Here is a 23,113-nt window from a genome sequence, read left to right as displayed (position 1 = left end):
AGGGAAAGCTTGGTGTTGCAATGAAGCTGCAATGCAATGGCGTGATGCTGCACGCGCGGAGCAGCGGAGCTGAACATGCCGACGGGTGGGCGGAGCTGCAGTCCAGTGGACCCATCCCGTCGATGGTGGTGCGTCTGCACGTTGCAACGTGATGCGTTGACCGTATCCAAAGGGTGGCTAGCGTTGGAGACGACCGACGAAGTGTCTCGATGCTGGGTCTTCGGCGGCTCGAGGGAAAGCTTGGTGTTGCAATGAAGCTGCAATGCAATGGCGTGATGCTGCACGCCGGAGCAGCGGAGCTGTAGTGCAACATGCCGACGGGTGGGCGGAGCTGCAGTCCAATGGACCCATCCCGCCGATGGTGGTGCGGCTGTACGTTTGCAGCGTGATGCGTTGACCGTATCCAATGGGTGGCTAGCGTTGGAGACGACGGATGATCCGAATCAGCCGACTGATCGTAGCAACGGCCATATTTTTATCATGTATATGAAAATATCTCTACTACCTAAAAGAACCGTAAGGTTCCGTTTCCCCTCTTACGTCGTTAGTTTCGTCGAGCCCCTCGCTTCTCCCAGCCTCCACTAGTCCACCGCTTCCTACGGATCTATTTTTAGCATGTCCCGATTTTTCTCCTTCCACCTCGTCCGCCTCCCTCTTGCCTCACGCAAAGAAAGCACATCACGATCTGGCGGCCGCCTCCTTCCACCTAGCGTTATCCCCATCACGATCTGGCGGCCGCCACCATGTCGAAATTGCATTCGGTGCCGCCGCCCGTCCCCTCCCTCTCCCATCTTGCGCTTGCGCTTGTGCCTCCAATCTCCCGTCGGACGTGCGTGTGCCTCCCATCTAGCATCAGCGGCCACTCGCCAGCGACGGCCCGAGGTCACCGACGCAGGGACCCAAGGATTCGTTGCCGCCGTCCGGAGCTACTTCGTCGACGGCCTCAATGGGGGCTTTGGCAAGAGCTCCTGGTCTTCCGCCGACGCCGCCGGGTCCAGCCCCTAGGCTGACATACTGTCGATCGGGACTCCGTCGGATCCTTTGTGGCCGACCCACGTCCCAGTCCTCTCCTTCCTCTCACAGTTCATGTAGCCCCTACATCCGCCCCTGATTCTCCAGGTTAGTCACGAGGGACTCATAATCTGCAACTTTCTAATTTTGAATTGGTTGTGTGTTGTTGTGCTGCAGGAGGCGACACCACATGAGGAGGCGAGAACAGCATAAGCAATCTCATTCGTGCCAATCTGTGTGTCGCTCCTCACGCCAAGCCAAAGGTCATCTTGCTACCTTGTTGGCAGATTCATGTGTACAATATTAGTGTTCATATCAGTCTAGCAGATTCATGGGTGCCTTTTCAGTATTCAAAGTTAGGGAATTCAAGTGATAATATATTGTTTGGAATTTCATTGCTATTCCATGATCAGTTCCTTTTATCCACCATTTAATGTTTTCATTTTTCTATTGTACAGTAGTTCCTTCTATGGATCTGTACTGATTATATCCTGCTTCATTAATGTCCAGATGCAAGTTCATGAATGACTGTTCATTTTACTTGAGAAGTACTAATTCACATGGTCAAGAACAACTGCTGGATTATAATTTTATAAGCCTTTGTACAGAATACAAGCATACTCATCGATTAATGTGTGACATGTAGAATCCAGTGAAGTAGTATAAATTTTCATCGGCACGCCAACCAATGTGAGTGGCAACAATAGTAAGGTGTCGCAGATTGACCTGGAGGTTGTCCTGAGAGGCACGACACTGCCAGTGGAGATGTAGCAAGTGAAGGAGGAGGACGGGTGGACTAAGGTGGCTGTGTGGTAGATGGCGAAGGTGGACAAGATGAACAATTGGTTCGACAGGGTGGTGGTTGTCGTCGACGGCTGGGAGACGAAGCAGGTAGACAAGTCCTTTGCCTGGCTCAACAAGATTGAGGTGGGTCTGGCTCAAGAAGAGCAAATACCTCTGTTTATTTTCATATTTTGCACTTCATTTTCTATTGAAAAATTCACTAAGCAATTATACTTGCTTAGAGCATAATTTGAATATTCTTATGTCTATGAGCAATCTAGCCTTGCAATCAGAGAAAAACACGATTATTTAAATAATTTCAAGACAGAAAAGGAGTAAAGCCTTGCAAATCAACACAATAACTACATAAAAAATATCTTGCAAGAATCACCACATTTATGAGACTAAGTAAATCTTCGACCATTGATGCAATTGTTCTATGTATGATTCATGATGATTATTTGGCAAACAATTTTTCTCCCCAAAGAAAATAAAATTCAAAATGAAGTTCATCATCTGTATGATCTTGCTCTGAGAAAAGGGTTGAAAGAAACTAATTCACTTTGGAATTTTTCTCCCTTTGCACTTAATTTGCATCTTGTCATGACTGCCTGCAATTTAGCGCCATCTTTCATTTACGTTCTTCCATTAACTTTGTGTATAAAGGACATGTCTCTACATGTATATAGAATTCCATCCCAAATTTCTGGATCACCTTTTTCACTAAAGCATGTGTTAACAATAATGTCTGTATCAATACTAAGAGATGTAGTTATCAAGGTTCTAAGTATTTAATTTGTCTTTGTATGTGAACTTTTGACCAGTGGAAGGTCCACCATAATGGTTCTGTACTAATAATTAAGTTAAGACTTTTGATGCAAATTTGGGCATAATGATAGGTTCACTTCGGAATTTGTCTCATTGACAGGAGCTTGAATTCTACACCACATCACAACTGATATTCCTAGAATTTGTGATCACAATGTCAGTGTTGCCATTGTCATGCAGCTCAACCTGGGACCGAGCACGGATGCCACTGCGTATTGCTAAAATTTACAAGAAATGCAGAAGATAGAGTTACAGCAATTGAGCAATGCATAGTTCCCAAAATGTGTACCACATAGTTCTATGTTGAACATAGAACTACTTATGTTCCATATTCACCCTAAAACTTCTCTAAAGGTATTGAACTTTCTCATGTTTTGGGAAGCTACCATGTATCCCCTTGCCTAAAATTTGATTGATAGCCGGATGGCCGTTAACGACAGTGACGAGTTTGGAATGGGGAGTGGATATAGCGGTGAAGAAGATGAAGAAGAAGGGTGATTTATAACATGGCACAAAAGTTGACAATATCATTTAATGTGCACGAGGATATTACAGATATACATGTTGCACAGTATTTGTTATGCCCCATTGCAACACACGGGCAATTAACTAGTTAATTAAGAAAAAGATGTTTAGCAAGTATCTGAAAAATATTAATCAAGCTTTTCAAAAAAATTAAATGTGCATATAAAAATGTTGGCCATGGATTAAATAAACTGATGGAAATTTTTTAATCATGTATATAAAAATGTTAATCAAGCATTTGAAAAAAAAATGTTAAACAAATATTCAAAAAATGTTAATCAAGCATTTTAATTTTTTTAATGTGCTTAGAAAAAACATTTGTTGACCATGTGTTAAAAAATGTTAAAATTGCATTTAATTTTTAATCAAGCATTTGAAAAATGTAACCATGCATAAAAAAATGTTAATCATGTACTAAAAATGTTAGTCTTGTATTTGAAAATGTTAATCACGCAGTTGAAAAAGTTTAAAAGTGTGTATAGGGAAAAATTTGAACATGCATTAGAAAATATTTTAATATTGTAGTTGAAAAATATTGATCAAGCATTTGAAAAATATTGATCAAGCATTTGAAAAATATTAAAATATGTATAAAAAAATACTGACCAATTATTAAAAATGTTATATATTGAAAAATGTTCAACATGTATTAGGAAAATGTTAAATGTGTAAGAAAATATAGAATGAAAACCAAAATTAATAGAAACCCCAAAAATGAAAACATGAAACAAAATAAACCAAAGTAAAATACAAATTAGAAAACAAAGAAAAAATGCAAAAATAATGAAAAATGGAGAGGAAAAAAAGAAACAAAAGAAAATAAAAAAATTAAAAAACAGAGAAAACCGGCTTGATCGCTTCAAGTAGGTGGCGCCCCCTTGTAATTACTAGGAACGGGATGCCGTTAAAGTATCTCCCTGGAGGCCAGGGCTTGATCCCTGCGTTCTCTCTCATTTTCACGGATAAGGCTTTGCTATTCCCAAAATATTATGCCTTACGCCCACCCTAATCTTTTTGTGGCCCAGCCATAAAGTAAAGGCCTGGAAGCCCGATGATGTCGAAAAAAGGAAGGCCTGGAAGCCCGAAGCCCTCACTTGCTAAACAAGTAAGAAAGTTTGCTCCAAACCCCGGCGGCGCCGTCTCCTCCACCCGCACCTCCGCCGCCGCGTCGCACGCGAGCGAGAGACACAGCAGGAGACGACGACGGCGGCCGCGATGAGGAGGCACGCGCTGCAGCTCTTCGCGCGCGCGGTGCGCGCCTCCGCTCCTCGTCCCCATCCTCAGCGCCCTCTCCATCAGGTGAGCACGAGCCCCGCCCGTCCCAAATCTGTCGTTCCGCCGTTCCTCTTCTGTCTCTAAGCAGCGGATGGATGTGTTTGTGTGTGTGTGTGTGGCTTCTTCGCGCGGCAGGTCCCCGCGCTGAGAGCATCGACGGGTTTCTTCTCGACCGACGCCGCTGCAGGCGCGTCTGCATCTGCTACTGCCGAAGCGGCGCAGGGTGGGTCGAAGTCCGCTGCGGCAACGGCTGCGGCTGCTTCTTCTGACGCGGCGCAGGCCGCTTCGAAGCCCGCGGCGGTGGCGTCGGGCTCTGACGGCGGAGGCGGAGGGGGCGGGCGGGATGGGAAGTCACAGCAAGGGGACTCCGGGAAGTCTGTCCGAGGAGGGGTAAGCTGTGTTTCGGATGCTCTCCAACTTTTATATATCTGTTTTGCTGTGTGATGCGGGTTCTGAACCAGAACTACTGAAACTTCTGCGTTGCCGAAATGTGGAACCAAGAGATTTATGAGTAGTGATCCTTTGAATATGAGGCGCCAGAAATGGGCCATTTCTGCCTTCTGTCATTGAAAGTGCTAGTCGAAGAGTAATGCTCAATTGTTATGTTGCTTGCTTGCAGCCCGTCTCGTGGTTGAGTTTTCTTCTGCTGCTTGTGACCGGAGGAGGAATCATAGTGTACTACGACAAGGAAAAGAAGCGTCACATTGAAGGTAGATTACTATGGTGAGTTAGTGTAGTTTTATTTTGCGTGGATCTTCCATATATGGGGTTTGTGATCATGTTTCAACTTGGTAGTGGGCCATTAGTACTGCCAAGAGAAACTCTGATGCGACACCATTTCAGAGAGAAATTTTGAATGTATAGCAGTTTCGTATCCTTGGAGAAGATATGTATAATACCAGGCAACTTGGGGGACAAGTCTGAGATTAATTTTACAGTGGTAACAATTGAATAGTATCATCTCTTGGTTGATTTAGTAAAGCATGATTGGACGAACTGACAGAGCAATCTATTTTCGATGCTATATCCGCAGATTAATCAGTATGATGTTTCTGACTATAATACTCTTTCACCCGAGAATCGGGTATTTCTAGCTGCTACCCTATCATGTGAATATGCAGAAGAGTATCTTATTTTGCTTCTTTTATTTACTAAAGCGTGAATCCACTAACTATTTTTAATGCTACATCTGCCGATTAATTAATTATAATGTCTGATTATCAATACTCTTTGCCTGCGAAACAATAACTCTAGCTCCATCCAACTCTATCATGTGATCATGCAGATAGTTACTCATACCAGTCATAAGTCCATTTAGGTCCGAGTGCTGGATGTTAGTATGTTCTGCTATTTTATCTGTGCATTTTGACATGGTCCTTCCCTTGAATGAGAAAAAATATATTTCAAATATGGGGGAGGCCAATGCTACCATGCCTTTACTAACGTTTTGTGGAAGTGCCATCCATGTGCAGACCAATTTACTCCTTAAACTTCTATATTGTTTAATCTAGCATGACTAATCTCTTGTCCCTTGTTTCTCAGAGCTGAAGAACAATACGAACTCAGTAAAGCCAGCACAATCAGTAGGAACTGCTGCTATTGGTGGTCCATTCAGTCTTCTAAATCATGATGGGAAAGCCGTCACTGAAAAGGATTTCTTGGGTAAATGGACGCTGCTATATTTTGGGTTCACACACTGCCCTGACATCTGTCCAGATGAACTGCAGAAGATGGCTGCTGCTATTAATAAAATCAGTAAGTCAATTGGATCTTGCTTTGACTAGAACTGTTGTGTGCCGAGTTAATCATAAAGCACACTTATCTGCTTTTGGTCAAGCTGATTTTTTTATTGGGCAATTGGGCAATGAATCAGTGTAATTGTCAGTTCATCACGTCTCACTGTTAACCTGCAAACACTGTTTTTATATGAAAATTATATGATGCTGCACATATGTATATTTGCAAATCTCTGTTGGCACATGGGCATGGCAGAAGGAATTTGTGTACCGCTCATATCTTTTACTCCCTCCGTCTGGAAATATTTGTCCTAGAAATGGTTGTATCTAGACTTATTTTAGTCATAGATACATCCATTTTATTCATTTCTAGGACAAGTATTTCCGGACGGACGGAGTACATAATACTCCCTCCGTTCCTTTATGTAAGGTGTATTTTTTTGGGTGCGGCGACCAAGGCACATAATCGAGAAGAATTTTGGACGAAAATAATCTTAACTATTTAGGTGGTTAGTAGCTTAATTAGCGGCAACTAATAACCAGCGACCTAATCACACGCAGCTAAATCCTGCTGCATGGGAATAAAATCAATTTGCTGGGATGAAAGAGAGAGAAATGTGAGTGCAGGCAATCAAGGAGAGAGATTCTTTTTTTACTACCTTCCAATTTGCGATCTCATACTTCTTTTTATGGAAGGCACATACTGGATGGTGGAGTTTCACAAACAGAAACTGAGGAGAAAGAGAAATACACCTTACATTGTTAGATTTTTATGAAAAATAAATACACCTTATATAAAGGAACGGAGGGAGTAGATAATACTGGTGATCGCTATAGTACATAAATGAATTGGTTGTTTCTGTTTTCCCCTTGCTGAAGCCAACCCCAATAAATTTGATTACACAGAACACCTCAACTATGTTAGGTCGGATGTTACCCAGCTACCCTGTATTGTGGAAATATAACTTTAGAGCCCCAACGAACATTAGGATGTGATTGTTTTGTCTGCTTTAGACTTTCAGCTACATGTACATCTGTACTCATCTCCTGTATAACACATATTGTGCCACAGTGGAGTTTCAGGATATAGTTTGATTTGCCGTAGTTAAAGATTCCAAAAAGGACAAAAAATGAAACAAAACAGCACTAGCAGACATAAATCTTTTTTTTTTGTTCAATTTTTGGATGGTTTCCATGGATATCATCATAAAGATTTGCTTTCATTTTCTTCAGAGGAAAAGGCAAAACTAGAAATTGTGCCAGTGTTCATCTCAGTTGATCCTGAAAGAGACACTGTTGAGCAAGTCCATGACTATGTTAAAGGTATGCAATTTCTAGCAGTGGTGGGTTGCTCATTTTGCCACATTCGTTAGTTTATTTTTCTGCATGCATTAAATTTGCTTACCTTTTTTGTTAAGTAACATATTACTATCATATATATTGATATTGCTGCATCACTTTGTATTGTTTTCAGCTGTGATGTCTAACTACTGTCACTTGTCTGTGTGTCAGAGTTCCATCAAGATCTCATAGGACTAACTGGTACCTCTGATGAGGTGAGAAAGGTTGCTCGTGCTTATCGAGTCTACTATATGAAGACAGAGGAGGAGGGTTCTGACTACCTTGTTGATCATTCAATCGTCATGTATGTAAAAAAGTTCTTGACATTTTCTATCATTTTATCACTTCCCTTTGATTTTGATGGTATATGTAATTTGCGGTAGATATGCACTAATCAATAGGGTAGCAATTTTACTGTATGCAGTAACAAAACCAAAAGTAGAAGACCTTCATTAGAGGGAAAACAATTAGGTCGTTCTTGCCTTTGCCAGTTCTCGAACTAAAATATCGGATGGACCAACTTGCCCTGTTCAAACGGGGACTTGACCTGGCATACAACATGCTATTGTCCTCTGTAATAAGGCCAGCTGCAACGAATTAATGTGCCTCCCAAACTGAACCGATAAAGCAGGCAATATTTGTTGGATGCAACCCATGTGGCACCCATTATAGATCATACTCGTACTTTGCTGTGATGAGTGATGATTATAGGCTGTCCGTCCAGCTACACCGTGGACTCTGTCGCTGTCTCCATCAGTGAGTTGTTCTTCATTTTCATTAACTTTTGTAGCCAACACCTATAATGATGGTCAACTATGGTATTGACCGTACTTCATTTTAAGATGTTGAGTCGAGAGATCATTAATCATGGGGAGTGCGTTCCACCAAAGAGGTATTTTCAGCCTATCTATCATGAGGCTGAAATGTCATGATGCAAAGAGTAGGTCCTACTGACGAGAATTAGCAAGTTGGTTGTTGGATGTTCGTTTATGTAAAGACTAGGTACCCTTTTTTTTGCGGGATGTAGACTAGGTACCAACCTGATGTTCATTTATGCCGTCGTTCTGCGTTAGTAGTACATGTTAAATAAATGCTGATCATATGGCTATCTACTTGTGCAGGTACTTGATGAACCCGAAAATGGAGTTCGTCAAATTCTTCGGCAAGAACTACGATGAAGACACCCTGGCCGAAGGCATCATCAAAGAGGTCCGAGAGCACAAGAGGAGCTGAGCTGAAATCACACGCACCATTTCGTCTCGTTGCCAATTTAGAACTTATATTCTTAAATAAACAAACTCCAATTCCGATGCTGCTGCTGCTGCTGCTGCTGCTAGTTCATGCGTTTTGGAACGGCAGGACCTTTAGGATATCACTCTCTTTTCTAAATTTTGAAACCTCTTTGTTCTAGCAGATTTTGCTGCACCGGCGTTGTTTTGCTATAGTGCGTGGGAAGTGAAGGTCCTACTTTGACTCGTGTTATTTGTGAGTGCTCTGTGGAGCGATGGGATTTGTTGGGGAAATGATCTCTGCTACAGTAACTATTCTTCTCCTCTGTGATTGCCCAGTACTTTTTTTAATTAAAGAAGGGCCGCCCCCTCTGATTTTCATTAAAGAAAACCATATAAGTAGTTCACAACATTTGTACCAACACTAGGCCTACTGCACAAATACTAAACCATTACAGATCGACCACAGTAACATTCAACATACGATTGTTCAGTGCAAATATACACCAGTCAAATGCGCCCGGTTCACATGTTGGCATGGAGCAACGGCATGAAGAAAAGCCTCCGCGCGTGGTTTGTTCACGTGGAATTGATTGGCTATCACGGTAGGCAGGCACGTTCCTCCGCTCCGCGGCGCCGCCCATTGGAACTTGAGTGAAGTTTGTTTTAAACCCTGAAAACGTAGAACGCGACACAAATGAACCCCGACGTCTAAATCCCTAAAGTCCGTACCCTGAAGTCTTCGATCCCGGTTGTAATCACTCTTACACCCGTTTAGAACTGGATTTGCTGAGGTGGCACCGTGGGATGGTGGGATTGCAATTAAAGACAGGCACGTAGGATGGAGCTGTGCATGCCCTCGAAGCATGCCGATACCTACGCCGCCACCGCCACCCTGTGCTCCTCTCAGCCGACACCACGCGCAGGTTCTCCGCTGTTCGTCGTTGGCTGCGCTGGCCGCCGCCGTTCGGCTTGGATCGAAGTGCGCTGCTGCTCACACCGGGTGGCGACAGAAGGTGAGTTGGAGAGCGGCATGTCGAAGGAGCAATTGCTCCACGTGAAACTAGCTCCTGTTGCAACCAAATCAAACCTACATGTTCGTGTGTGTTGCGTACGTATCCGGCCGGAATCAATCAGCTCAGTAAGTTTGGAGCTAGCTTGTACGTGCGTCTTGTCCGACACAGCAACAACTAGGCATTTCGTCGAACGGCTTGCCGCGGTGGAGGAGTTCGAGAAGGCATGCAGACGGAGGACGTCGGTCTCGGCCACGAGCGCGCCAGCGTTTGGCTATGCGCGTGCTGCGATGTACTGGACCGAACATGGTGGCTGTGTGCCCTGGACCAAAAGCAACCCGTGGATATGCGTGATCGAGGTCGCCGGCAGCAGGTCCAAAGGTTTAGACGACAGTGACACACACAGAGGGCATGCGCTCGGTGCGGGAGCGTGCAGAGCAAGCCAGGCGACCATGAGACCCACCTGCAGGTAGATGACTCACCTTGATCCTGTCCGTTCTCTGGCCAGGTAGAAATCCCCCTGTTTGGATACAACCTAAAGGTAAAAAACGACTGGGATCAGGGAGGTCAGGGTATGGATTGCAGGGATTTGAACGTCGGGGTTTATTTGCGTCGTGCTCTATATTCTCAGGGTTTAAAATAGACTTCACTCTTGGAACTTTGCGCGTTTTCGTCGTCCGTGAGGAGCACAGATTCAGGCGGAAGGAAAAGATGTTGCTGAGACTTTTCACATACAGAGCAGAGCAGGGCGGCCCCGTGTCGTCTCGTCACTGCGCAGCCGGCGATCCAAACGAGACAAAATCAGATTTTTGAACACAAGGTTGCCCACGGCGAATTCCTCCGCGAGGCTCGGTCGCAAGTTTGAACCGAACCGACCCTGAGTCGCACACACGTATTCTTCATTTCCTGCTCTGCTCTGGAAGGAGGGGGAAGAAAGGTAGGCGTGACGCGGACAGGCTAAGCTCGTGTCTTCTTCTAAAATAGATTTTCGCAACCGTCATGCAGCAGTCGCATAATCTTTTCCTATACTTGGTCAAAATCTAGATATGCATGGTTTAGAAAGAAAGGAAAAAAAATAGAATTTTAATTATTCTTTTTGCAGAAAAACCCCAGATACATTCGTCATCTCTCATAGTAGTGCGAGGAACACCAAAAATAGCAAAAATGAAATAAAAATGCATTCAGGTCCATATACCATCGAGTGAATACTACAAGCACCGGAAGCGCGCGTCACTCTGATCGCCCCTCCCTTGTTGGAGCCGAGCAAAACTTTCTATAGTAGATGATCGGGGAGTTGCCGTGTTAAGGCCGTACAAGACAAGTCGGAATAGCAACCGCCGCATAGCAATCGCCGCCGAGGAAAAGAAGTGTATATCGAAATGATCCAAATTGTAGACACACGAACGAAGAATGGATCAACGGGGATCCCACGATGTCCGCTGAAGACACACCTTCACACAACGACGGAGACATACCCTAGGCTGCCCAGATGGCGGGCTGGGTCGTGAGGCCGGGTTTCTTCATGCACTGTGGCAAACTTTCTATTGTTTAACACTGTAGAAAGTATTTGGCCTGGGTCTTGGCTGGGGCATGCCTTCATCCTGATGGCTCCACATGCCTTCGAAGATGCTGGACGCATCGCCGGGACGAGGGATAGGGAGGGTGGACTTTATTCCATCTTCAAGAAGCCGCCACCGCCTCATATTGCTGAGCAGGTTATAATTCCATATTCAGTGAGCCGCCGCCGCCTCATTTTTCTGAGTAAGTTACAAAATGTAATAGACCCAGAGAGGTTTGATTTAGAATAAATCTAGAATTTCAATCAATGTAAAGCAGAGAATAGTAACAATTTGACTATACACCATTCTAGAGAGAATAGAAAGAGCATTCGTCGCATTTATGAAAAAAGATTTTACAACCTTTGATTTTGAATCACACAGAGGGGAGAATATCATGTGCTCCCATCCCTTTTTCGTGCTACCATGATATCATTTCAAGAAACTCAATTTAAAATGTTTTTAAATAATTCTGAAAAATCATGGATGCCCACATCACATGAGCGTACAACTCCTAAAAAATTCAAATCAAAATTAGAAATACACATTGAGAAAAAAGAGGACAAATCAAGCATGAATAGTGTGTCACGAAAAACGAAAGTCAAAACGCCACTATTCACATTCGATTTTGTCTTCTTTTTTCTTAATGTGTATTTCAATTTTGGACCTGAAATTTCTATGAGGTGTAGCGACATTCTTCGTGAACGTTCACATTTGTTTTCAGAATTTTTTGAAACATTTAAAATTGTTGTTTTAATGGTACCGTTGGAGCATTTCGGAGTTGGTACCACCTGCTGGAGCAGGCTGCCAAGTGTCGATGCCCATTTCTCGAAACCCGAAAAGTCGAGATCGGAAACCACGAAGGAACGCCGTTCGCCGCTGGACGTTGTCTTCTCTCGGAACACGCGGCGCACTCCTCTCATAAAAGCGGCGCCACCATCCACTCTCTGCAGACGGTGCCAGAGTCCACGCTCCAGAAGAAAAAAGGCACCACCTTTCTCCGCCCTTCTCCCCCGTGACACCACACCAGAGAGAGAGAGAGAGAGATGGCGATGCGGGTGCCGGCGGCGGTGGCGGTGCTGCTGCTGGTGGCGAGCGTGCTGGCGGCGGGCGCGGCGCGCAGTCGTCGGGCACGCCGGCGTGCGCGTCCAAGCTGACGGGCTGCGCCGGCTACATGAACGGCACGGACGCGCAGAAGCCGCCGGAGACCTGCTGCGGCCCGCTCCGGGACGCCGTGAAGAACGAGAGGGCCTGCCTCTGCGCGCTCTACGCCTCGCCCGAGATCTTCAAGGCCTTCAACATCAACGTCACCGACGCGCTCCGCCTCTCCAAGCGCTGCGGCGTCACCGAGGACGTCAGCAGCTGCCCCAGTAATTCACCCTGTTAGACTGTATTTACGTGTTAGACTGTATTTACATGTGTATATTGTAACGTTGTATACTACCTCATTATATATATATGTGATAGACCATCCCTAGAGAGTTGTGCCGGTTCCCCCAAAGCCTATTGTCTTACATGGTATCACGCTAGGTTACGTCCGCTTCCGCCTAAAAACCCTAAACCGCCGCCGCCGCCGCGCCCGCCGTCGCCGTCGCCCGACTGCTATGACGTCCGCCGCTGCGTCCGGCTCCACCGCCACTGGTTTTCTGCCGGCCTCCCTCGCGGCACTTCTCTCGAGGCCGCTGGATGCCGCCTCCCTTCAGGCGCCAATCGGGACACGGAGCGTCGGCTCCCTCTTCGCGCTCCCGCCGGCTGCTACTTCGCCCGGGCAGGCGCTTGTGGCCCACACCACCGCCACCCCGTCAACCGCGGCTGTCGCGCCCTCGGCCACTGCGCCGCTGGTGGCGGAGGACGTCGCGCTGGCAGGCTTCGCGGCGTCAACCGCGGCCATCGCGCCCTCTGTCACCGCGCCGGCTGCCTCTCCGACTGTCTCCACGGTGTTCTCACCTCAGCCAGTCTCCTCGATGGGATCGCAGCCGCCGCCGCCGTTTCACTTCGGCCATCTCATCACCATCAAGTTGTCGTCGGACAATTACATCTTCTGGTGCGCGCAGGTTCTTCCGCTTCTTGGGAGTCACTACCTGCTTGGCTATGTCGACGGCTCTCTCCCTTGCCCTCCTGCGTTGGTTGACAGCGTGCATGGTCCGGTCTATAATCCGGCTCACAGTGTCTGGACAGGGCAGGATCAGGCGAACCTCTCCTCCATCCAGGGGTCGCTCTCTCCGGCCGTTGCTGGGCTTGTTGTCTTCGCCAAGACGTCCCACGAGGCATGGACTATTCTTGAGCGCTCGTTTGCGGCACAGTCGCAGGCTCGTGTATCTGGGCTCCGTCGCCAACTTGGGGAGTGTCAGAAGCTTGACTCCACCGCCACTGAGTTCTACAACAAAGTCAAGAGTCTCGCCGACACGCTGGCCTCCATTGGACAGCCCCTCACCGACTCCGAGTTCAACTCGTTTATCGTCAATGGTCTTGATGAGGAGTATGACGCCCTAGTCGAGATCATCAATGAGAGGGGCAACTCCACGCCCATGCCAGCACACGAGGTCTTTTCACGCCTCCTGCTTACTGAGCAACGAGTCGAGACGCGCCGATCCAGGGGCAACGGCGCCCTCTCGGCAAACGCCGCCACCAAGGGTGGTCGCTCCTCTGCTTCATCCAGGGCTCCTTCGGGGCAGTCACCACCACCCGCCTCGGCCCCTCCTCCTACTGCGACGCTACCAGGGGCTGGCGGTCCACGTGTGTGCCAGCTTTGTGGTCGCTATGGGCACTGGGCCTCGAAGTGTCACAAGCGCTTCCAGCGGGGTTTTCTTGGTCTTGGCAATGACGGGAAGGATACACGCAACTTTGCTCGTCAGGTCGCCATGGCTGATCGTCCACCGCCGCAGAAGCCACAGGGACACACTTAGTCCTACTCCATTGATCCCCACTGGTACATGGACTCTGGGGCGACAGAGCACCTGACCAGTGAGATGGGGAAGCTTCACACTCGTGAACCCTACCATGGCTCCGACAAGATCCACACCGCCAATGGAGCAGGTATGCACATCTCTCATATTGGTCAAGCATCACTTCTCACTAGACATGCCAATAGGAGTCTTCAACTTCGCAATGTTCTTCGAGTTCCATCTGTGACACGTAATCTTCTTTCAGTTCCTAAACTCACTCGTGATAATAATGTGCTTTGTGAATTTCATCCTTTTGATCTTTTTATTAAGGATCGGGGCACGAGGGACATTCTTCTTAGTGGGCAGCTCTGCCAAGGTCTCTATCGTCTGGAGCATCCTGGCGTCGCTCGCGTCTTCAGTGGAGTTCGGGTATCTCCGTCACAGTGGCATGCTCGTCTTGGTCACCCGGCCACACCTATTGTCCGGCATGTTTTGCGTCGTCATGAGCTTCCTAGTGTGTCTAGTAATAAAGATGTAGCAGTGTGTGATGCTTGTCAGCAGGGGAAGAGTCATCAACTTCCTTTTTCGGAGTCCAGTCGTGAGGTGAAACATCCTTTAGAACTTGTGTTTTCAGATGTATGGGGTCCTGCTCAGACTTCTGTTAGTGGTCATAATTATTATATCAGTTTTGTTGATGCTTACAGCCGCTTTACCTGGCTTTATCTTATCAAACGTAAATCTGATGTGTTTGACATTTTTGTTCAGTTCCAAAAACATGTTGAACGCCTTCTCAAGCACAAAATTGTTCATGTTCAGTCGGACTGGGGTGGCGAGTATCACAACCTCAACTCCTTCTTTCAATCGCTTGGGATCACTCACCGTTTAGCATGTCCACATACACATCAGCAGAATGGTTCAGTAGAACGTAAGCATCGTCACATTGTTGAAGCTGGTCTGACTCTTTTGGCCCATGCATCTGTTCCGTTTCGTTTTTGGAGTGATGCTTTCACCACTGCATGTTTTCTCATCAATCGTACTCCCACTCGTGTTTTGAATATGAAGACTCCCATTGAAGTTCTCCTTAATGAACAACCGGACTACACCTTTCTCAAGGTGTTTGGGTGTGCTTGCTGGCCCCATCTCCGTCCATATAACAAGCGTAAGCTCGAGTTTCGTTCCAAGAAGTGTGTTTTTCTTGGTTATAGCTCTCTTCATAAAGGATACAAATGTCTTCATGTTCCCACTAATCGTGTCTACATCTCTCGGGATGTTGTGTTTGATGAGCATGTTTTTCCCTTTGCCAAACTCCCTGTGTCCACTACTGAGCCACCTGTCATGCATTCATCCTCTGTTGCTTCTGACCAATTTGATGATGTTGCATATTCTCCTCTATTGTTGCCTAACCATGGTGCAGGCACTGGTCGTGGGGCTCGTTTGGAGATTCTGGAAGCGCCATCTTCCTCTTCGTCGCCATCGCCTTCATCCTCGGCACCTTCTGTTGTGCATGAGGAGCACATGGCGCCCCTGCATGGCCTCGGTTTCCGTGCTCATGCACGGCCGATCGACGTCCTGGCCCGGTCGCCTCTGGCTTCTGGGCTGCCTTCGCCATCGTCGCGCCCTGCAACCCCGCCGACTGGGCCGGCCTCCTCGGTCCCCGTCTCGCCCAGGGCGTCGGGGCAGTCATCACCAGGCCTGGCCTCGCCCGCCCCTGCCTCGCCCAGGGTGTCTGGGCCCTTCTCACCAGGGCCGGCCTCGCCTGCTCTCGCCTTGCCAAGGCCGTCTGGGCCGGTGTCACCGGAGCTGGCCTCGCCCACCCTCGGTTCGCCCATGGCCTCTGAGCCCCTGTCGTCGGGCCAGTCTTCGACATGCAGCCCGGAGTCGTCTGTCCCGAGCTCGCCTGAGGTGATTCCTGCATCTCCGGCGACCGTCACGTCTCCGTCACCTTCGCCTCCGCCGGCTCCTGCTGCTGCTCTACGTCCACATACGCGCAGTCGGAGTGGCATTTTTCAGCCTAAGCAACGTCACGATGGCATAGTTGCTTGGTTAGCGGCGTGCATGTCTGCTGCTCTCGCAGATCCATCCTCTGAGCCACGCACGTATCAAGCTGCTATGCGCATTCCTCATTGGAGAGAGGCCATGGAGCAGGAGTATCAAGCGCTTCTTCGCAATCAGACATGGACTCTTGTTCCTCCACAATCACAGGTAAATGTCATTGATTCCAAATGGGTTTTCAAAGTGAAGAGGCATTCTGATGGGTCCATTGAGCGCTATAAGGCTCGTCTGGTTGCTCGTGGTTTTCGACAGCGTTTTGGACTTGACTATGAAGACACCTTCAGTCCAGTGGTCAAGCCTACTACCATCAGACTTCTTCTCTCTCTGGCTGTTACTCGAGGTTGGTTTCTTCGTCAGCTTGATGTTCAAAATGCTTTTCTTCATGGTGTCTTGGCGGAGGAGGTTTACATGCGCCAGCCTCCGGGTTTCTCTGATCCGGATCGCCCTGATCATCTCTGTCGTCTGTCCAAGGCAATTTATGGTCTGAAGCAGGCTCCTCGTGCTTGGCATGCTCGTCTTGCAATGGCTCTTCGTGCTCATGGTTTTGCATCATCAACTGCTGACTCCTCATTGTTTCTTCTTCAAAGGCCTGAGGTTACTATGTACTTGTTGGTCTATGTAGATGATATCATTTTGGTCAGCTCCTCTCAGTCGGCTGCTACTGCGCTTGTTCGCTCACTTGGTGCTGATTTTGCGGTCAAGGACCTTGCGAAGCTTCATTACTTTCTTGGTGTGGAGGTTACTTCTCGTGCTGCTGGTCTTGTTATGACGCAGAAGAAGTACTCTCTGGATTTGTTGCAGCGAGCTGGGATGCTTAAGTGCAAACCGACGACTACACCCATGTCTACCACTGATAAGCTCAATGCTGTTGATGGTGTGCTTCTTTCTTCTTCTGATGCGACCGAGTACCGGAGTATTGTTGGTGGGCTCCAGTACTTGACGATCACGCGACCAGACATTTCCTATGCTGTTAACCGAGTCTGCCAGTATCTGCAGTCACCCCGTGACACTCATTGGTCTGCTGTTAAGCGGATTTTGCGCTATATTCGTTTCACGGTGGCTCATGGTTTGCATATTCGGCCGTCTGACTCTGGTTGTCTTTCAGCATATTCTGATGCAGACTGGGCTGGCAATCCGGATGACAGGCGATCCACGGGGGGTTATGCTGTCTTCTTTGGCTCTAACCTGATTGCCTGGAGTGCTCGGAAACAGGCTACTGTCTCGCGTAGCAGTACTGAGGCTGAGTATAAGGCTGTGGCCAATGCCACATCAGAGATTATCTGGGTACAGGCCTTGCTTCAGGAGTTAAGTACACCCCAATCACAGCCTCCTGTTCTTTGGTGTGATAACATCGGTGCTACATACCTTTCTGCAAATCCGGTATTCCATGCCCGAACGAAACACATTGAAGTTGACTATCACTTTGTGCGTGAGCGTGTCTCTCAGAAGCAACTACAGATCAAGTTTATTTCTTCCAAGGATCAACTTGCTGACATCTTCACCAAGCCATTGCCTTTGCCACAGTTTGAGACTTGCAGGCGCAATCTTACCCTTCTAGATTCATTAGAAAGTGGCTAAGATTGAGGGAGGGTGTTAGACTGTATTTACATGTGTATATTGTAACGTTGTATACCACCTCATTATATATATATGTGATAGGCCACCCCTAGAGGGTTGTGCCGGTTCCCCCCAAAGCCTATTGTCTTACACACCCCGCCCCACCTCCCCTCTCCTACTTTTCTTTGGAATTTTTACCGCGCGGAATGCTCTCCATGTTTTATTTTAGAAATGCGATTTGGTTTACCCGATTCCGGTTTAGGATTTGATTTGCTAGGACCTGTTAATTGTAGATGCTGAACTAGTGCATGTTTGATCTGACGATGGTGGAAATTACTGCTGAATTTCGTGATCGATCTTTCCAAGCAACTAAGAAAGATTAGCTAAGATGTAGGCTAGTAGGCAGTATTACACATGGCAGATCAAAATGTGCAAAGGGATGGGAAAAAAATCCCCTGTTTGAACTTTTAGTTTCTGTTATCCAGGTAATAGGAAATTGATTGATCCTGATACCTGCTCAAAGAAAGCCCGGTACTTACGTTTACACGTTTGTTACTTCGTTGCTGGTGTCGTATGGAAGTTGGTCTTCAGCAATTCTGTGACCGTCGCCATCAAATGGCTGTATAGAAGGAAACAATGCAAAATCTAGATGTGAAATCTTGGACCAGATGGCTTGCAATGAAGAGAAAAAGAAGAGTTTGGAGGCATCAAGACTTCTAGATGCCTTCATCTTCCCCACTCCAGATGTGGTGCTAATCTTAGTTAGTAAATCCAGCGAATTTAGGGTGTCAGATTATGCCGGTTTAATATAACATAGTTGTTGTTATGGGGGTGTTAGTCTAAGCCCAGTCTTGGATGAATTGTTTTATCCATTTTACTTTGCGGTCGTTAAACTGGTTCTGAAAATTATCTAGTTTGACCTCTACTTGTCCAACTGTCATAATCTATTCTTTGACCATGGCAGTAGCTGGCATTTTGTTGAGACGATTTCAGTACATATATCTTACTGCCGTTTGCTGATCTCATTGCATTTTCAATCCACAGGCACCCCTCCGACCAAGTCTCCTCCAGGTAATTAATATACGCCTCTTATCCTTTCTATAAGGAGTAGTAGTATACGGGCTAAACTAGCCACTTGCTATGCTTAGCTGCCCTGTTGTCTGAATCGTGACACTTTGCCAGCTGAAACTTGCCTGGTTAAAGAATGATTTCTGATACCGCGGCGGCAAATTGATGAGGGTCACATTAGTTAGTTTAGTTATAGATAGAAACAACTCGTGTTGGTCGGTTATCGGATGATTGTGACTGCTTGCGATTATACTATACGGGGAAAATATATTATAGAACCAAATCACTCTATTTGCATTTAGTCATATGAGCATAGGACGTGGACATGTGCTATGGCCTATGAAACATTTACTTTTGGGAAACTAGACACCGCATGTGAGAAGAGTCAAGACATATTCAGACTTTAGAGCCAATCCACGGCGAGAGATACACAAATGTGCACTAGACGGGCTTGAATTTTCCTTTTCCGTCAGGCATGTAAGGATAGTAGGCATGGTCCCAAGGATTGATGTGGACGAGCACCACAGTGTGTAGCGCATCCATTTGCAGATCGGGTGATTGTATTTTATTCGTCCATTTGGAAACATGTTCATTTGTATCACAATAAATGCATTGCATTACAAAGTAGGAATTGGTAGTATTTGTCCGCTGGAATTTATTTGACGTAGATCTACCTTTAACCTCACCAAACAACCGCAATGTGTACAACTTTAGCATCGTTTAGGAGTTGGATGCAACTTAGTATTAGTAGTACGCCTTGTTCCACTCACTGTACCTGAAAACCGAAACTGAAACTTCATATCAAGTGCCAGCATGATCATATTTTCTCATGTAAAATCATCAAGGAGAAATTCAGTTCAATTGATTATTAGCTCAAAACACAGCTGAAACCTGACCTCACAAACATCTTCCTGTTGATTGCAGGTTCAAGTTCTTCTCCATCAGGTGGCAAGAGCGCCGGGCACCGCACCATGTCGGCCAGCTTCGCGGGGCTGATGAGCATGTTCCTGGTCCTGTGGTCTGCACTGGCATAAGAAACAGGCGATTCGGCATGCTAGACATGTTCTTCTTTCAGCTTATATCCATCCCATGGTAGATGAGCTGCATGCAGCTGTGGTAGTTCTTGGTGGTGTCGTCGCATTTGTTTTGCTGTGTATTGGTTGGTGTTGTCGGTTCAGTAGACTTCCTGTGAATAAGGATTTCGGCACTCTATTCAGACCTGTGATGACCAGAGCAGAGTGGGCATTGTATGAGACGTATTTCGGCTTCACTATTTTCTTTTCTTTTGTATTTGTGCTAATGAGAGGATCTTTTTTAAAGAATAGGGCACCGACTTGGCCCCATTTTATAAATGAGACCAAAACAAGTCACAGCAGTAGGTTATCGTACTCGGGATGGGCACAAGCGCCAACATCCAGGAATCAAGAGAGAAATAGAACCAGGAAAAGGGCAACCGCCCCAGACCCATTTTACATAAAACCAGGAAAAGGGCAACCGCCCGAAATCCATAGTGGGAGTAACATAGCTGACACTTACGAAAAAAAAGATGTGGCAGCTAATTAATGAGGAGAGAAACAAATTAAGTAGTACTATTTTTGTTCTGGTTTATTAGTCTTCATTATAATATAGCTAGTTATAGACTATGAGTAATATCACACATACCAATACAAAATGAGTCTACAATTTAATAAATAAAGTGTTGCATAATACCTACATAAATTACTCCTCACTATGAGTAGTCTAAAGAGGGGAGAAAGGAGAGGGCCACCCGGCTGACAAAAGGGTTACATGGATATGCGGCCACCATAGCATCACACCCCACCCCCACCGCACAAGCACTCCATGAGAGAAGAACTCAAGAAGGAAGCCGACTCCGTCAGCCTGGATCTGGCCAGAGCAACATAGGAGGCCGTCTTATAAGCTCCCAACCCTGGTAGCCTCCACCAGCTTTATTCGATCTGCTCCAGCGCATAGCACCTTTCATAGGCCGCACCAGCCTGCAACGCTTCTCAGCACATCCCGCAATCCCGGTCAAGGAGTCCCATTAAAACACAGATCATTTCTACGCTTCCAAATGGCCCGGAGAAGAGCAACAGTAAGAACATCATCTACAGTTTGCTTTCTATTGCTCAACCACCATGCAATAATGTCGACGAACTGGGGATTTGTATTACCACTAGTAATCTGATGCATACACCTCCAGATCTCCCAAGCCATGGTACACTTAAAGAATAAGTGAGTGCATGATTCAGGCTCCGAGCAAAACACACATCACATATCATCTATTGTCTGTCTTTTAGATAGATTGTCTGTATCCCGACAGTCTTAGGCCCCGCGTCGTTTTGTTCCTCAACGGGCGAAACATGCGCGCCGCGGACCCGGGGGCTACTGTCGGACCAATGGGAACCAGGGTACCACTGGCCATCTGCCTATGGCCCAGGAAGGGCCCCTTGGCCCAATTCATGAGGCAGCACACCAGCGAGCCCCGCGAAGCCAACAGCCTCGCGAGGGCCTTGCCCCGCAAGGGGCTTGTGTAAGTGCATCTAGTGCCATCCCTAGTTGGTTTTGAAGTATCGACGATAAACTTGGTTGAGGGACTAATGTGTTTGTGAGAATTGCAGGATAACGTAGGTAGTGTCCCTCATTGATTCGGTTTACCTACCAGAGATGACCCCTAAAAATGTGTGATACAAGAGATGACCCCTAAAAATGTGTGAAGACATTGAAGACAATGGTGGTCTGTGAAGATATTCACATTGAAGACAATGGCATGAGAAGACATCGCATGAAGACTATGGAGTGCGAAGACATAATTGTTTCGTAGTTTCCTTTTCTTCTTTGTTGAGTCATAGGAACCACCGTACTGTTAAGTGGAGTCCAAGTGAACAAAGTCAGAGTGACTGATGTGATGCTCAACCAAATCCTATGTCTTCGAGCGAAGACAATGAGAGCAAATTTTATCCAGAGCTGGATGAGTCAGCTTTACTTGTAGCCCAAGTCAAGCTGTCGCGTGTGTTTGAAATTTGACCGTTGGACACGTGTCAGTTCCTTAGTGACCCAGAGTCATTCTGGAAAAATCATGTCGGGTTGCCTCCTGGCTATAAATAGCCCACCCTCTACACCATAAATTGGTGGCTGCTCAGAGTTAGTGCACGGCTTTTGTCGTTTGAGAGCAACCCACCTCCGAAGCATTTCAGAGAGAGATCCTTGCGAGGACAAAGCCCAAAACATCCAGAGCCAAAGAGTGTTAGGCATCACTGAAGTCTTTTTGTCCGCGTGATCTGAAGACTTGTTACACTTGAGGACTGTGAATCCTCCAGCTGGTTAGGTGTCGCTTCTGAGCATCCAAGAGTCATTATGGATTGCCAGTGAACGAAATCTGTGAAGGTTTGAAAGTCTACCTTGAAGACTTACCAGAGTGATTGGGCAAGGACTAACACTAGTAGAAAAGGGCCTATTGTCCCGGTTCATAAGGGCCTTTAGTCCCGGTTCTGGAACCGGGACTAAAGGGTCGTTACTAAAGCCTCTCCCTTTAGTCCCGGTTCTTACACGAACCGGGACTAAAGGCCGTCCACGTGGCCGCTGCCTGGAGGTCCACCATTAGTCCCGGTTGGTAACACCGACCGGTACTAAAGGAAATTTTCTGATTTTTTTATTTTTTTTTGAATTTTTTTTAAATTTTTTTATTTTCAATTTTCTGAATTATTTTAACCTCTAATCTCTAATCACCCCTCATCACTGCTCAATTTAACATCTAATCTCTAATCACCCCTCATCATTCCAAATCATCTAACTTCCCACACGGTCATCCATCCTCTCACTACTCCAACCTGAGCACGCTTAACTTCCGGGTTCTATTCTCCCTCGTTTCCAAGTCTGCACTTGTTGTTTTCCTGACAATAGTAAGATGTCAATCCTATTAACCCTCAGTAATTTAGTTTGAGCATGAAGTCACAAATTTCACTGTTTGAGTTTGAAATTATTGTTCTAAAAACAATAATTATTTAGTAATACTAATATTTCTTGAATAAGTAGTTTGACCACAGTTTGACCATAGTTTGACCAGATTTGACCAAAATTCAAAAAACTGAAATAATTATTTAGTAACACTAATATTTCTTGAATAAGTAGTTTGACCATTGTTTGACCACAGTTTGACCAGATTTGACCAAAATTCAAAAAAACTAAAATAATTATTTAGTAACACTAATATTCTTGAATAATTATTTAGTAACACTAATACTTCTTGAATAA

General features: G+C 46.2%; 1 protein-coding gene, 1 long non-coding RNA gene and 1 pseudogene across 5 annotated transcripts; all 3 read left to right on the top strand.

The window, feature by feature from the left end:
- Positions 1 to 656: 656 nt before the first annotated feature.
- LOC119341323 lies at positions 657 to 3,150 on the top strand. Of its 4 annotated transcripts, none has more exons than XR_005165029.1 (4): positions 657 to 1,088; positions 1,189 to 1,274; positions 1,658 to 1,938; positions 2,803 to 3,150. It is a non-coding gene; the product is annotated as an uncharacterized LOC119341323 (long non-coding RNA). The 4 variants fall into 4 exon arrangements; XR_005165030.1 differs by having other exon boundaries at positions 1,522 to 1,938; XR_005165031.1 differs by having other exon boundaries at positions 657 to 1,119.
- A 1,084-nt stretch (positions 3,151 to 4,234) lies between these two features.
- Positions 4,235 to 9,054, top strand: LOC119341106 (protein SCO1 homolog 1, mitochondrial-like). The gene is made up of 7 exons (XM_037612995.1): positions 4,235 to 4,446; positions 4,558 to 4,812; positions 5,042 to 5,132; positions 5,965 to 6,177; positions 7,392 to 7,481; positions 7,671 to 7,803; positions 8,621 to 9,054. Exons 1-7 carry the CDS (start codon positions 4,363 to 4,365, stop codon positions 8,730 to 8,732), a joined length of 978 nt encoding a protein of 325 aa, XP_037468892.1. The 5' UTR covers positions 4,235 to 4,362; the 3' UTR covers positions 8,733 to 9,054.
- Positions 9,055 to 12,249: 3,195 nt separating this feature from the next.
- LOC119335788 lies at positions 12,250 to 20,129 on the top strand (annotated as a pseudogene).
- The last annotated feature ends 2,984 nt before the right edge of the window (positions 20,130 to 23,113 follow it).

The sequence above is a fragment of the Triticum dicoccoides genome, chromosome 7B, assembly GCF_002162155.2.
Source record: "Triticum dicoccoides isolate Atlit2015 ecotype Zavitan chromosome 7B, WEW_v2.0, whole genome shotgun sequence".
In the NCBI taxonomy this organism is placed as follows: domain Eukaryota; kingdom Viridiplantae; phylum Streptophyta; class Magnoliopsida; order Poales; family Poaceae; genus Triticum; species Triticum dicoccoides.
This window is presented reverse-complemented; position numbering and strand designations above follow the sequence as displayed.